At 64.1% G+C, this 14104-nt stretch overlaps 1 protein-coding gene across 2 annotated transcripts; it reads left to right on the plus strand.

Annotated features, from left to right (window-relative positions):
• The first annotated feature begins 25 nt into the window (after positions 1-25).
• On the plus strand, positions 26-13702 carry UNC13D (unc-13 homolog D). Of its 2 annotated transcripts, none has more exons than XM_090290541.1 (32): positions 26-404; positions 1130-1165; positions 1336-1443; positions 1558-1617; positions 1708-1774; positions 2008-2188; positions 2612-2656; positions 2809-2877; positions 3057-3126; positions 3275-3379; positions 3469-3561; positions 3637-3740; positions 4773-4890; positions 5000-5124; positions 5231-5321; positions 5402-5458; positions 5536-5633; positions 5736-5787; positions 5867-6000; positions 6102-6222; positions 6590-6733; positions 6928-7026; positions 7130-7336; positions 7469-7537; positions 8128-8207; positions 9435-9540; positions 9623-9694; positions 10073-10156; positions 10230-10350; positions 10495-10618; positions 11072-11268; positions 11919-13702. In XM_090290541.1, exons 1-32 carry the CDS (start codon positions 288-290, stop codon positions 12038-12040), a joined length of 3276 nt encoding a protein of 1091 aa, XP_090146667.1. In that variant the 5' UTR covers positions 26-287; the 3' UTR covers positions 12041-13702. The 2 variants fall into 2 exon arrangements, with proteins under 2 accessions (XP_090146667.1, XP_090146668.1); XM_090290542.1 differs by lacking the exon at positions 26-404 and adding an exon at positions 534-995.
• Positions 13703-14104: the final 402 nt, after the last annotated feature.

The raw sequence follows: 14104 nt of genomic DNA on the forward strand, positions 1-14104 counted from the left end.
CCCCGAGGGGGGGTGGGGGGTGGCCGGAGCCGCGCACTGCGTCCACCACTGCCCACCTGCTTTGTGCCTCCGGCCAGCGAGAGTTCCTCCCAGGATCCCGCCGTCGGTCCGCAGGAGGCAGGGAGGTGCAGGGGCCCCGCCGGCCTGGGAGGTGGTGAAACCCTGGCCTGCCCCTCTCCCACGGCCCCCTCGGCTCCTCCCCGGGACTCTTTGCATCATCCTGTGGCTACACTATCTTCACCCGGCGGCAGCGGGCACAGCAGAGGGGAAGGGCAGGGCTGGCCACCATGGCGACAGTCCTCCCCCATCCCCAGCGGCGCGCCCCCCTCCTGCGCCAGGCCATCAAGATAAGGCGCCGCAAGGTCCAAGAGCTGCGAGAGCCGCTGCCCCCAACAGCTCAGGAGGTAGGAGTGACCTCGCGGAGGAGCGCTGGCCTGGGTGGGGCTCTGCGGTCTTAGGGTGCGGGCGCCACCTCTCTCTGGCTGGGGCGAGGGTGTGGTCCCCTCCCCTGCCTGCCCTGTCCTCTGGGCAGGGCCTTCTGGGTCAGCAGAGCAGGTTCTGCGTGTTCTGTGGGCCACGCCTGGGCCTTAGGTCCGGGCCTGAGCCCCCTCCCGCTGGTGGAACCGACCCCTGTCTCAGGCCGCTGCTCCAGTGCCACAGCACCCGCTCCGTTAGGCAGGGAGTGTCCCGGCTGGGACCGGGCTGCGTCCAGGCTGCGTGGGGCCCAGCTGAGAAACCCCCAGGCCTGCTTGCCATGACCCCCAGCGTCCCACCTCCGCCACCGCCGGGCCTCACTTCCGCCGCTGGGTTGCAAGCGTGGCTGCCCGATAAGCACTGCTGCTTCCTCTGGGGAAGGAAAGGGGGTGGGGGCCCTGAGTGCCGAGCGCTCCCACTGCTGGGGTAGCGGAGCGCCCATGGACGTCAGCCGGCGCAGGCCAGGGGACGAGGACGGCGGCCCAGGGCCCGGCCCCCTGGGAGGCCTGCCGTGGGAGCAGGTGCGCGGCACGGGCGGGGTTGGAAGCTGTGGCCCCGCGGCCCTGCGCCCGGGCCTGCTTTGCGGGGAGCTGCTCCCGCTGTCCGAGCCCCGGCCCAGGCCCCCCTGACACTGTCTTTTCACCTTGCTCGCCAGACCGAACCTCCAACCCACCACTTCTCCCCTGAGGAGGTAAGAATTGGGGTGCTGGCGGGGGCGGCGCAGAGGCGCTGACAAGGCTGCCCTCTCCCCTGCGCGCTTTGTCCCCGCTTTGGGCGTGCGGTGCTGGTGCCGGGGGCTGCTGGGGCTCCGACCTCGGGGTGGGCGGGCGAGGGTCGTCAGGCGCCCCTGCTGTGTCTCAGCGGGCCCTGCTCTACGAGGAAGCTCTCTACACCGTCCTGCACCGCCTGGGGAAGCCCGAGCCCGGCCATGTGGAGGGGGCCTCGGAGCTGCTGCAGTACCTGCAGGAGGTGAGCCCAGCCCCAGCCCCAGCCCCACCCCCACCCCTCCGGCAGCCTGGACCCTGGCGGCCTCCCTGCCGGCCGGGCCACACCCCTTGGCCTCCCCCTCTCCTGCCCCACCAGGCCTTCCACGTGGAGCCCGAGGAGCACCTGCAAGTCCTACAGCAGGTCCAGGAGCTCGCGGTAAGGCTGGTCCAGAGCCACCCTGGGGGAGGACGGGGTCTGGGCAGCCCAGCTCCCTTGGGGACTCAGGTGCCCCTCCTCTCTCTCCAGAAGCCAACATTTTGTCTGAAGGCGACGGTGAAACAGGCCAAAGGCATTCTGGGCAAGGATGTCAGCGGTGAGTGGGCAGCGGTGGCTCCTTCCTCTGCCATCCGTCTGTCCTAGAACTTGGAGGGAGCCCTGCTCTCCCACACGTCCCCCCAGGGCTGCCCCAGGTGTGCTGGTGGCTCCTTGCCCCTGGAGTCTAGGGTGAGAGGGGCTCTGCCCTTGGGGTGGGGGGGTGGGTGATGAGGGACCCTCCCAAGGAGCCCAGCCAACGCCCTGGCTGCCTCGTCCCCTCGTCCTCCCCAGGGTTCAGTGACCCCTACTGCCTGCTGGGCATCGAGCAGGGCACAGGCGTGCCGGGGGACGGCCAGGGGACGCGGCGGCCGCAGAAGGCAGTGGTGCGGCACACCATCCCTGAGGAGCAGACCCACCGCACCCAGGTCATCGCCCAGACCCTCAACCCCGTCTGGGACGAAACCTTCATCCTGTACGTGGCCCTGTCCCTGTCTGGGGCTGCTCCTTGTGGTAGGGGTCCCCGAGTCAGGGACATCATCAGGACTTCCCGGCTTGGGGGAGGGGCCCTGGCCTGGCCAGAGGAGGAGCCTGCTCCCGAGGGGGCAGGGGCACCAGACAGGACTGCGTGGTGGGCTAAATGCCACCTGAGCTGGTGGGTGCAGATGGTCAGCTGGCTGGGTTCACCTCGGGTCGCCTGAAGCCGGGCCTTGAAGGAGGGAGGAACACAGATTGGGGGGCAGGGGGAGTTTACAGGAAGGGGCTAAGGCTCCACCATGGGTCATCCTACTGGGGGTGGCAGCTTCGGGCGACAGGCCCTGGGTGGGGGTAGCCTGTGGCCTGGCCGACAGGTCTACTCTTTAAGGCCCTCACCACGCAAGCCCCCCTCTCCTTACAGGGAGTTTGAGGACGTAAGCAACTCAAGCTTTCACCTGGACATGTGGTGAGGAACATGCCTGGCCGTGGGCGTGGGGAAGATGAGGGGGTGGGGTGAGGGGGTCAGAGCCTCCAACCGAAGGGGCTAGGGACTCCCGGGACAACCTCTCGGCCACCAGCTCAAACCTCTGCCCCTACCCCCACCCCGCTCCCGCCCAGGGACCTGGACACTGTGGAATCCGTCCGGCAGAAGCTCGGGGAGCTCACAGATCTGCATGGGCTGCGAAGGTGAGGACTGTGGGGTTCCCAGAGAAGAACTGGGGGCCCCTTCTGCCCTCCCCCCCTACGCACCCTGGTTGCTGGGCTGCAGGCACTGCCCTGGCCCCATGGCCATAGGTGGGGGCAGATGCCACCCTGGCCCCTTCAGATCCTTGGTCCTTCTCCCTCACGGACCCTGCCTGGGACAGGATCTTCAAGGAGGCCCGGAAGGACAAAGGCCAGGACGACTTTCTGGGGAACGTGGTTCTGCGGCTACAGGTGAGTGGGGTGGGGGACGCGTCCCCGCAGAGAGGCAGAAGGGGGTTTGGGAGGGGTCCAGGAGAGGCGTTCCGGGTCTGCGCCATGCCTGCCGTCGCCTCCTGTCCCTGCTCTCGAGCACGGACACCCTGACGGCCCGGCCTGCCAGGACCTGCGCTGCCGGGAGGACCAGTGGTACCCCCTGGAGCCATGCACTGAGACCTACCCAGACCGCGGGCAGTGCCACCTCCAGTTCCAGTTCATTCACAAGCGGGTAGGTCTGGGCCGGGCTCGGGAGCCTCCCGGCGGCCCCGCTGGGTTGCACGGGCCGCCCCGCTCACAGCCACACTGAACCCACTGCAGAGAGCTACTGCTGCCAGCCGCTCCCAGCCCAGCTACACGGTGCATCTGCACCTGCTGCAGCAGCTTGTGTCCCACGAGGTCACCCAGCACCAGGTACTGCCCTCCTGGGGCTGGCCGGGGCCGGGGTCAGCCTGCCAGGCCCTGACACCCCTCCACCGGCCCCCTCAGGCAGGCAGCACCTCCTGGGATGGGTCGCTGAGTTCCCAGGCTGCCACCATCCTGTTTCTCCATGCCACACAGAAGGACCTGTCTGACTTCCACCAGTCCATGGCGTGAGTGCACCCCTCTCTCCTCCTGCCTCCCCGCCTTGGGCTGGCAGCCCATCTGAAGCCCAGCCCTCGAGAGGTTTCCGTCTGGCCCACACAGTGTGTTTTCAGTTTTGAATCAGCTGCCCACTTGCACAAATCTGGACATTTCCCTACAGCTTCCCGTGTGACATCAGTGCAGTGTCGCAGGGCTGTGGTTTTGCTGGGCTGCAGTGGGTCAGAGCAGAGTAGCTTGTCCTCCCCTGGCCGTCACGGTTGCCATCAGGCCCACGTCACTCCCTGGCATCACCTGAGTCCTTCTGGGCATTGGAGCTTGCCACCCCTGCCCCAGCCCCCAGCCCCACTTCCCAACACTTCCGTCAGCAAAACTGGGCACTGGGGTTCCGGAACCTGTGCAGAGGTGCTGTCACTGCGCCAAGGCTCACACTGGGATCCGAGTCAGGGGCAGAAGCAGGCAGCTCTAGGACTGGGGGCCGGCGGCCGTTCCTGGACAGGTGGGGGAGGCAGGGGAGGCGGGAGACCGCAACGGGCAGCAATGGTGAGGGCCTGGTTTGCCTACCGGGCCCAAGCCTGTCATGCAGATGGCCACCGTGTCTGGGCAGGGACGGGACCGAGGCTTGTCCTTGGACGGCTCTTTTCCCCCACCCTCCTGCACCCTGCCCTTCGGGCCTGGTCTCATCTCCACTGTTACCTCTGCAAAGTCTCCCCTGGACTGTCTGAAGGGGTGTTCCAGCCAGTGTTTGCCCCGTGTGTGTGAATGCTGAAGTCTCCAAATGTGATTTTCCAAAAGAAGCAAGAAAGCCTGAATTTTTAAATCACAAATATCCTAATTTAAGAAATGGGCGACCAATTTACCTGTTTGAAAAATACACAGGAACAAAAAAATCCTATGGGTCACCTTCAGCCTCTGTGGGTCAACGGGGACCCCCAGGAGGCTTCGGGGCAGGGGGCGCACTGCCCCTCCCCCCCCTGAGGCTGGGTGAGCGGCGGGCATGGAGGTGCCCACCAGGCCACGCTGAGGGCTTCCGTCTGCCACAGGCAGTGGCTGGCCTACAGCCGTGTCTACCAGAGCCTGGAGTTCCCCAGCAGCTGCCTCCTGCACCCCATCACCAGCATTGAGTACCAGTGGGTCCGGGGTCGGCTCAAGGAAGAACAGGTGGGCTGGGGCAGGGCGAGGGGTGTTGGGCAGGCAGGGCCCAGGGAGCGGGAACGGCTTCCGGGCCCCACGAGCAGCTCCGGCCTCACGGTGCCTCCTGGGCCTGCAGCGGAAAGAGCTGGCCACCTCGTTCAGCTCCCTTCTGGCCTACGGGCTGTCCCTCCTCCGGAGGTTCCGGACCGTCTTCCCCATGTCCGTCTCCGACTCCCCGGCTCGGCTGCAGTCTCTCCTCAGGTCAGTGGGGTCAGGGACCGGGGAACGGCTGGGGCCCCTGCAGGGGCGGGGAAGCTGCTGGGCGAGGGATTGGGGGTGCAGGGCAGCGGGCTCTCTGTCCCCACAGGGTCCTGGTTCAGATGTGCAAGATGAAGGCCTTTGGAGAGCTGTGCCCTGACAGTGCCCCACTGCCCCGCCTGGTGACCGAGGCACTGCGGGTACGGTGCCCGCCTTGGGACTGGGAGGGCACGTGCCTGGGCCCAGCGACCCTCCCTGCTCACTGCCTCTTTGCCCACAGACTGGCACCGTGGAATGGTTCCACCTGAAGCAGCAGCACCATCAGCCCATGGTGCAGGTGAGGGGGCTCGGCAGGGTGCAGGGTGGGGATTCTGCTCCTCCCAGCCCTGTTCAGCTCCCCTCTGTCCCTGCCAGGGCGTGCTGGAGGCAGGCAAGGCCTTGCTGAGCCTGGTTCAGGACATTATTGGAGACCTGCACCAGTGCCGGCGCACGTGGAACAAGATCTTCCACAAGTGAGCGGGCGGCTGGGTTGGGGGGAGTGGGCAGGGCTCAGAACGCGGACCAGAGGGACCCCAGTGTGTGCCCCCAGGTGACACCCACTGCCTTTTCTACAGTGCTCTTAAGATCGACCTCTTCTCCATGGCTTTCCTGGAGCTGCAGTGGCTGGTGAGTCTCTCCCCGTGTCTCCAGGTCTGTCCCTCCACCCTGGCTCTGCGGCCCTGCCCACCACGCTGTCCCTTGGCAGGTGGCCAAGCGGGTGCAGGACCACACAGCAGCAGCGGTGAGCGGCCCCGTGTCCCCAGAGATAGGCGAGAGTCTGTTCCAGCTCTACATCAGCCTCAAGGAGCTCTGCCAGCTGCGGCCGGCCCCCTCGGAGAGGTGCGCAGCAGGGGGGCCGCGCGTGCGGAGGGGACAGAGGGCTGGAGGAGGGCCCGCAGCTGGCCCCGGTCTTCACCAGGCTGAGTTCCGGCTTTTCTCAGGGACGGAGCCCTGGCCCTGGATGGCTTCCACCGCTGGTTCCAGCCGGCCATCCCCTCCTGGCTGCAGAAGACGTACAGCGTCGCCCTGGAGCGGGTGCAGCGCGCTGTGCAGATGGACGAGGTGGGGGCGGAGCCGGGAGCGGAGGGGCGGGGCCTGGGGCGCGGTCCCAGCTTTAGGGAGTGGCTTGGGGCTATGCTGGGGCTTCCGGAAGTGCAAAGCGGGTAGCTGGCGATAAAGGATGCTTTTAAGACCAATTTTGTGCAAAACGCTGCCTCTTGATATCCTTGGATGAACGCAGGTCCTGGCCTCCCCCCTCCTGTTTTGTGTCCCCAGCTGGACACATTGTGCTGGTCACCCTGTAGCCCCTGCCCAGCTTTGTGTTTGCAGATGGTGGAATTTTTGAACGCTTGCGGAAGGAAGGAGGGAGGCAGGGGCATGGGCTCGGCAAGCCCCGAGCCTCCTTTCTGAGTGCTCCCCCCTCTCCCAGCTGGTGCCCCTGGGTGAAATGACCAAGCATAGCACGTCGGCTGTGGATCTGTCCACCTGCTTTGCCCAGATCAGTCACACTGCCCGGCAGCTAGACTGGCCCGACCCGGAGGAAGCCTTCATGATCACCGTCAAGTTTGTGGAGGTGCAGTGTCTTCCCTGTGTCCTTCCCCACCTCCTAGGACAGCCTTATTGCCTGCCCACCCTGTTTTCCCAAGCTCTCGCCCTAGCGGTTCCTAAAGACCTACATCCTGACTCCCTCAAGTCACCGAGATTCCCGTGCCTTCCCCATCTGCCCCTCCTGGGTACTCCCTGGCTGATCATCCCCTCCCCACCCAGGACACCTGTCGGCTGGCCCTGGTGTACTGCAGCCTGATAAAGGCCCGGGCTCGTGAGCTTGCTGCAGGCCAGCAGGATCAGGGCCAGGCAGCCAATAAGGTAAGGCGCAGAGCTGGGGCTTGGGGCTGGTGTGGGGGTAGAGCCTGCCCCTCCTGCCACTATTCGGGAAGCTCTGCATCCCTATGCCTGTACCCGCCCCCAGCTGTGCGTGGTGGTAAATGACATGGAGCAGCTTCGGCTGGTGATCGGCAAGCTGCCCACCCAGTTGGCCTGGGAGGCGCTGGAGCAGCGGGTAGGGGCCATACTGGAGCAGGGGCAGCTGCAGAACACGCTGCACGCCCAGCTGCAAGGCGCGCTGGCGGGGCTAGGCCACGAGATCCGCACCGGCGTCTGCACCCTGGCTGAGCAGGTACCTTGTCGGACCCACAGCGACCCTGCCCCGCCACTTCTCAGCCTGAGGCCTCTGCCCCTCAGGACTTGGGCTGATGTCCAGCCCCACCGCTTCCTGAACCTAAACTCAGGCCCTGTTTTGCGTCCCCAGCTGGAGTTGGGCATCGCCAAGCACATCCGCAGTCTGGTGGGCGTCAGGGAGTCTGTCCTGCCGGAGGATGTGAGTGGCCCTTCCTGCTCGCTGACCTGTGCCAGCTCTATGGGTCTGGGATTGCAAAGGGGCTCAGCAGAAGCAGAGGGACGAAGGTCATGGGCTGTCAGAGATCAGTCCCCGAGACTTGGGCGAGGAACGTTCCCTCCTGAGCCTCGGGGGTCCTCCTTGGATGCTATGGGGGCAGGACTGGGACATTCACGGACTCTCCCAGCACTGACTGTGACGGCTGCAGTGGGGCAGGGTTTGGACTTTGCAGCCAAACAGACCTGGGCACGCATCCTTCTCTGCTGCCTACAAGCCAGCTGACCTCAGTTTCCCCACCTGTCATCAGGGACAGTGACGCACACCTTTGACGGTTTGGGGGTTACTCACTAATTCATCAACTACTTAGACACCTACTTTGTCCCAGGCATTGATCTGGGTATGAGGGGTATATATCAGTGAACACCGTGACAGAAGTCCCTGCCTTCCTATAGAAGTCCCAAGGGCTGTATACAAAAGCTCCTGGCCCTGTGTCCTCCCCCGGGTTGGGCAAGGGAACCAGGGTGGGACCTGAATGGGTCAGAGCTGGATGTGCTGCCTGCCCCTCTCCCTAGGCCATTCTGCCCCTGATGAAGTTCCTGGAGGTGGAGCTCTACTACTTACACACCAACTTGGTGCAGGAGAACTTCAACAGGTGCCCGGAGGCTGCCTGCCCTGCACACAGCACCTGCCGGCCGCTCCCCCAGCCCCTCCCCCCTGCCTCGCCATCCTTTGAGTTGGGGGGGGATGCCACCATGCTCGAGTGCTTGCTCCAGGACAGAGAGTTCACTGCCTGCCTATCCTTCTCGGCCTCGCATATTGCGGTTCTGCCCCCCTAGTCCTATAGGCAACTGGTGTTCCCCTCCTGTGATTCAGGGGAACTACTGGTTAGGGTTTCTCCCTCTCTCTCTTAATTGATTTGAGGCGAGGGAGGAAGGGAGAGAGACAGAGAGGAACATTGGTTTGTTCCACTTATGCATTCATTGGTTGACTCCTGTAGGTGCCCTGATTAGGTGCCCTGATTGGGGATTGAACCTACAACCTTGGTGTGTCGAGATGATGTTCTAACCAACTGAGCCATCAGCCAGGGCTCCCTCATTTGTGTATTTTTTTTTTTTTGGTTTGTTTCTTTAAGATTTTATTTATTTTTAGAGAGAGGAGAAAGGAGGGATTAAAGAGAGGGAGAGAAACTTCCATGCGTGGTTGCCTCTTACATGCCCCCAGCTGGGGACCTGGTCTGTAACCCAGGCATGTGCCCTGACTGGGAATCCAACCCGTGACCTTTTGGTTCACAGGCCGGTGCTCAGTCCACTAAGCCACACCATCCAGGACTCCCTTATTCTTAATTACACATTTTTTATACTTAACTGCCTGACTCCACCTTGACATGTGGAATTTCAGTTATTTTAGGTAGTTATTAGGCAGGTGGCTTGGTTGCTACTTTTTCTCTCCCCAAAGATAGCAGGTGTTTATCCATGCAGTGTCTTGAAATCCTGTTCGTGTTGACCTCTATCATCTTGACTCATGATCCTGTCACGGGGGGACCAGCCCCCCCACACCATGTGTCCATTGGGTTTTGATAGTCCTGAGGAGGCTTATCCCCGGGCTGGGGGGGGGGGGGGGATGTGTGGGCTAGGACCGGCCCTTCCTTCCCTCCCTCCCTGTCCTCCCTCCCTCCGAGGCCGGCCCTCCCTCCCCAGGCTGCCTGACTTTGCCTGACTGCGGGCCTGGCCCCAGGCTCACCTGTGGAGCGAGAGGAGGGTGGGGGTGGGGAGGAGCCTGGGTCTGGGGCGGCCAACCCTCTCTCAAAACCATCTCTGCTTCCTCCTCGCCCTACCTACCTCCCGTCCCGTGCCTGGCATCCCTCGGCACCTCCCCGCAGCCTGTTGACCCTGCTCTGGAGCCACACGCTCACGGTGCTGGTGGAGGTGGCCTCCTCCCGGCGCAGCTGCCCCCTGGCCTCTAGAAGGCTGAAGGTTGCGCTGCAGGTAATGACACCGGTGACAGCAATAACGACCCTGGTGGGAGTGCGTGTGGGTCACCACCAACGTCTGCCTGCTCACCCCCCAGAACCTGGAGATCTGCTTCTACGCCGAGGGCTGTGGCCTGCCGCCTGAGGCCCTGCACACAGCTGCCTTCGAGGTAGGGGCCTGCGGCTGTGTCCGGGCGGGGAAGCCTGTCTCCCTGCGCTCACCTGTGCCCAGGCCCAGCTACAGTGACGGGACCCCGCAGCGAATGAAACTGGGCCTCTTTCAAAAACCCTTTCAAATGTCCAGGCGGCAACGGCAGAGCAATAAGCCGAGCGTGAGGTTCTACGCACGGCGGTGGTGGGGTGCCTGGGGCTGCACGGGGGGCGCCCCTGTGAAGCCCACCCTTTCTGTCTGCCTGTGGTCCCAGGACCCCCAGCGTTTTCCATGCCAAACTGACGGCTCCCCGCGGGGCTGTGAGCTCCTGAAGGGCAGCCCTGGGCTGTGACTGAGCGTGACAGCTCAGGTGACTTCTGGGCCGGCCCGTTCGCAGGTCCTGCAGAGGGACTTGGAGCTGCAGGCCGCCTCCACCCGCGAGCTCATCCGGAAGTACTTCTGCAGCCGCCTCCAGCAGCAGGTGAGGCTCCCTTCCTGCCGCCCTGCCCCCCAAGCCCTGCCCCGCTGACGCTGCCCGTGCGCCCCACCCCCAGGCAGAAACCACCTCGGAGGAGCTCGGGGCGGTCACAGTCAAGGCCTCCTACCACGCCTCCGAGCAGAAGCTGCGCGTGGAGCTGCTCAGCGCGTCCAGCCTGCTGCCCCTGGACTCCAACGGTGGGTGCCGGAGCGCTGGGCGCGCTGCCTCTGGGCTACCAGGAGGGGGCAGTGCTGCCGAGCCGGGCGCGGCTGCAGGGAGCGGGGGCTGCGTCGGGGCCGGGATATCCTTGGCCATTGTCCTCTCCCTGGGCCGCTTGCCAGGCTCCAGCGACCCCTTTGTCCAGCTGACCTTGGAACCCAGGCACGAGTTCCCTGAGCTGGCTCCCCGGGAGACCCAAAAGCACAAGAAGGACCTCCACCCGCTGTTTGATGAGACCTTTGAATTGTGAGCGGACCCCCGCACTAGCGGCGCTTCCCCGGCCCGGCACCACCTCGGGCTCCCCTGAGATGACCTCATTTGGGTCCCAGGGAGGAAACCTGGCACAAGGGCTTGCTGGCACAGGTCCCAAACCTGCACCCTGGGAACGCCCAGACTGTTGGGAGGAGACTCCCTGTGTTGCCTCCAGGGAAGAATCCCGAACCCCAGGTCCTCTGTTCCCCAAGACAGGGGGGCCTGGGGACACACGATCCCTGATTTAAAGCATCGGCCCAGTCATAGGAGGCGTCACACCACCTGGCCCATACTTTGCAACCCTCCCCACCCACGGCCCCAGCCGCCCATCGGGGCCTTTCTCCAGCCCAGGCCTGTCCTCAGGAGCCAGGGGGGAGCCCCTGCGTGGGGTGGGGGGCAGCGGCAGTGTGAGGGGTGGGCAGCTGAGTCCACCTGTCCCCCACGCAGCCTGGTGCCAGTGGAGCCCTGCCAGAGGGACGGAGCGTGCCTCCTGCTCACAGTGCTGGACCATGACACTCTGGGGGCTGATGACCTGGAAGGGGAGGCCTTCCTGCCCCTGTGCTCCGTGCGTGGCCTCAGTGGGACAGAGGAGCCTGGGGAGGTGCCTCAGACCCGCCTGCCCCTCACCTACCCCACACCCAACGGTAGGCCTGAGCCCAGCCGGGGGGAGGGGGGGATGCAGGGGAGGGGCACCCTATGAAGGCTCAGACAGGGGCCCCCAGGGCCGGGAGGCTCGGGGTCCGAGGGATCCCTCCCAAGAGGTGGAGGCCAGTGGAGCCAGTGCAGTGGCTGGTGTTGCTGAGATCTCTGGGCCTCATCAGGAAACCAGGGTAACTTAAGCCAGCCCACGTGTTGCGTGACTTTCTCTGGTGGGGGGAGGGCACCCAATTTACCTGGGGAGAGGGGCTGATCTTGCTAACAGGGTTACAGGTCACGTGCTTGTCCCCTTATGGGCCAGTTCTACGCACTTGACATCCATTAACTTTTTCAATCCTTACAACTACCCAATCAGGCAGATGCTGTTATTGCTGCTTTACAGATGAGTAAACTGAGGCACAGAGGTTAACTAGCTAGCCTGAGGTTCTCACACTAAAAGGAAATAGCCTCCACCTGAGGCACCTCGCGCTGCAGCAGGATTGGAGCGTCGGGGCTGGTGCCCATTGCCAGAGGCTGTGCGGGCACCTCTCTGCTCATGAGCCTGGCTGGGGCGGGTCTGTCCCTAGCTTCCAGGTGGGCTGCAGAGTGGGCACTGCCTCTCCCTAAGAACATGACCCCCAAACGCCTCTCTTCACAGGGCACCCAGTCCTGCAGCTGCTGGCGAGCCGGAAGGGTGACCGTGAGGCCCAGGCATTTGTGAAGCTGCGCCGGCAGCGAGCCCAGCAGGCTGCCCAGCACACCCCACGGCCGGGGCGGTAGCTGTGGGGGTTGGGGGTGGGGCTGGGTCCCTGGCAGGGACAGGCTTCCCTGGGAGGTCCAGGTGGCCCTACCACAGGGCAGTCCTCCAGCCTGGCCTAACACCGGTTAGGGGCCTGCGAGCACGGGAGCCCCAGCACACCGGAGGCACAGGTGCGGACCCCTCTGGTCTCCTTCCAGAGCAGGGGCCCATGGCACGGGGACACGATTTGCAGATTTCTGCTCTCTCCTCCCTGCCTTCAGCCTTGGCCTCAGCATTCTCTGCCAAATCCCAGCACCAAGGGGAAGGAGGCAGCTGTCTGTATCTCCTGCCCTGCTCCCCCCTGGGAAAAGCTGCTCTGGCAAAGCTGAGTCTCAGCCACCTGTCCCCTGGTGTACCTACCTATTGCAGCCACAGGGGGAACTCTGACAAAGATGAGGCTGCAGCTGCCCTGGGAGGGATGGGTAGCCATAATGAAGGGAGCCCAGGTGCTCTCCTGAGGGGCTGCCAACACCCAGGCTGGGGAGCCCAGAGCAGGGACCGTCTGGCTGTGCTAGGGGAGAGCTGGCAGGCAGTGGGCTGGCACGGAGGACAGAAGCAGAAAGGACAGCTTCTCTAACCCTGCCAGTACCTGCCACCTAGAAACTCTGTTAGTAAAAAATAAAAAAAATCACAATCCATTGTCCTCTTAGCACACACACTGTTGGCCTGTAGTGGGGCTCAGGTCAGGGCCCGCAAACCCCTCCCCAACCTGAGAGCTTGAGCCGTCCCCAGCTCTGACGCCTCTCCCAGGTTACAGAACAGGGGAGGTAGGTGTGGGGTAACGTGATGCACAGGCAGGTGCTGGGGCAGTTGGCATTGCTGGTACTTGGGCCGAGGCCTTTGAACGAAACACTGCCAGGCACGTCCACTCTTGTGGTTGCTGCCAGCATGGGCCTGGACGCTGGGCAGCACCATGAGCAGGGAGCCTCCAGGGTGCAGGCTGAGGCTGAGGCGCTGCTGCTCTGAACGGCCGGGCTCAGAGCAGCGGGGTCCCAGCCCTGCCCGGGGGGCAGTGGCCTGTGTGCTGGCGGTCACAGCCTGAGACCCAGCTGTCATCCTGTCCATGGGACCCTGGTTCAGTCACGTCACCTCTGAGCCTGCACAAGTTTGGTGTGTGGGTGGTCTGAGCCACCGCCACGGCCCCTGGCAGCTCAGAACCTCAGAGTCCCACCTGTGAGGGGCCCCCAGCTGTGTTTCCTCACTAAAGGCCGCTGGGAGCAGGAAGAGGTGGCCTGGAGGCTGGGGCCCCCCTTTCTCCTAATGTTTTCGAGAAGACACTCTCTGTCCCCCAGAGAACCACTAGGGGCCCTGCTGTCTTGGAAAACACCACACACCCACAGCAGCATCCCACGGGGCCCAGAAGAGGGGAGTGGGAGGGCTGGCCAGGGCTCACGGACCCCCCACATCAGCCCCAGCAGGCCTGGCTAGGACTGTGCTGGAGCCCGGGAGCCTCAGGCCTCGGAGCCACACCTCCGGGGTGGGGGCAGGGCTCTGGGCCCAGCTGAGCTGGCCTGAACCTGAGGTCCCACCCCCTTCACCCCATGCAAACAAGCTGCCACGGCAAGTTCATATTTTATTTCCAATAGGTTTGAGCTTTGTTGATTTTTGCATTTTTGTAAAAAAAGAAAGTTTCACTTAATTCATTGAAAGCCCTTTCGTGCTGAGCCTAAGGGGGGGAGGGGCTGGGCCCAGACCCTTTGAAGCCCTCTTGCTCCCACCCCAGACACCCAGCGCTGGGAGTGGGGTGGCTTCCTTCCACCCGCTCCGCCCTCCCATCCCGCTGCATCTCTCTGTACAGAACAATTTTTAAAATGGAAGCTAAGACACACTATACATCGGACAGGCACGCACACACACGCACACGGGCGTCCGCTCCGAACGGGGGCGGGACGTCAGCTGCACTCAGAGCACCAAGGAATGCGCACGGAGCCCCTCCTGGCCGGGAGGGCGGGGCCTGAGCCGCCCTGGTCCTCACAGTCCGCGGCTCCTCCCTACCAATTGCCCTGCTAGCTGCCAGAGGGAGGGGCGGAGAGCACGGGGGGGGG

This window comes from Furipterus horrens, unplaced genomic scaffold (genome assembly GCF_987537825.1).
Source record: "Furipterus horrens unplaced genomic scaffold, mFurHor1.1.pri manual_scaffold_11, whole genome shotgun sequence".
In the NCBI taxonomy this organism is placed as follows: Eukaryota; Metazoa; Chordata; class Mammalia; order Chiroptera; family Furipteridae; genus Furipterus; species Furipterus horrens.

Excerpts from the sequence above, each read along its gene's own strand:
- UNC13D (XM_090290541.1), top strand. The coding sequence starts at position 288 with ATGGCGACAGTCCTCCCCCATCCCCAGCGGCGCGCCCCCCTCCTGCGC. Across the intron at positions 405-1,129 it reads TGCCCCCAACAGCTCAGGAG|ACCGAACCTCCAACCCACCA; the intron begins GTAGGAGTGACC and ends CTTGCTCGCCAG. Across the intron at positions 1,166-1,335 it reads ACCACTTCTCCCCTGAGGAG|CGGGCCCTGCTCTACGAGGA; the intron begins GTAAGAATTGGG and ends GCTGTGTCTCAG.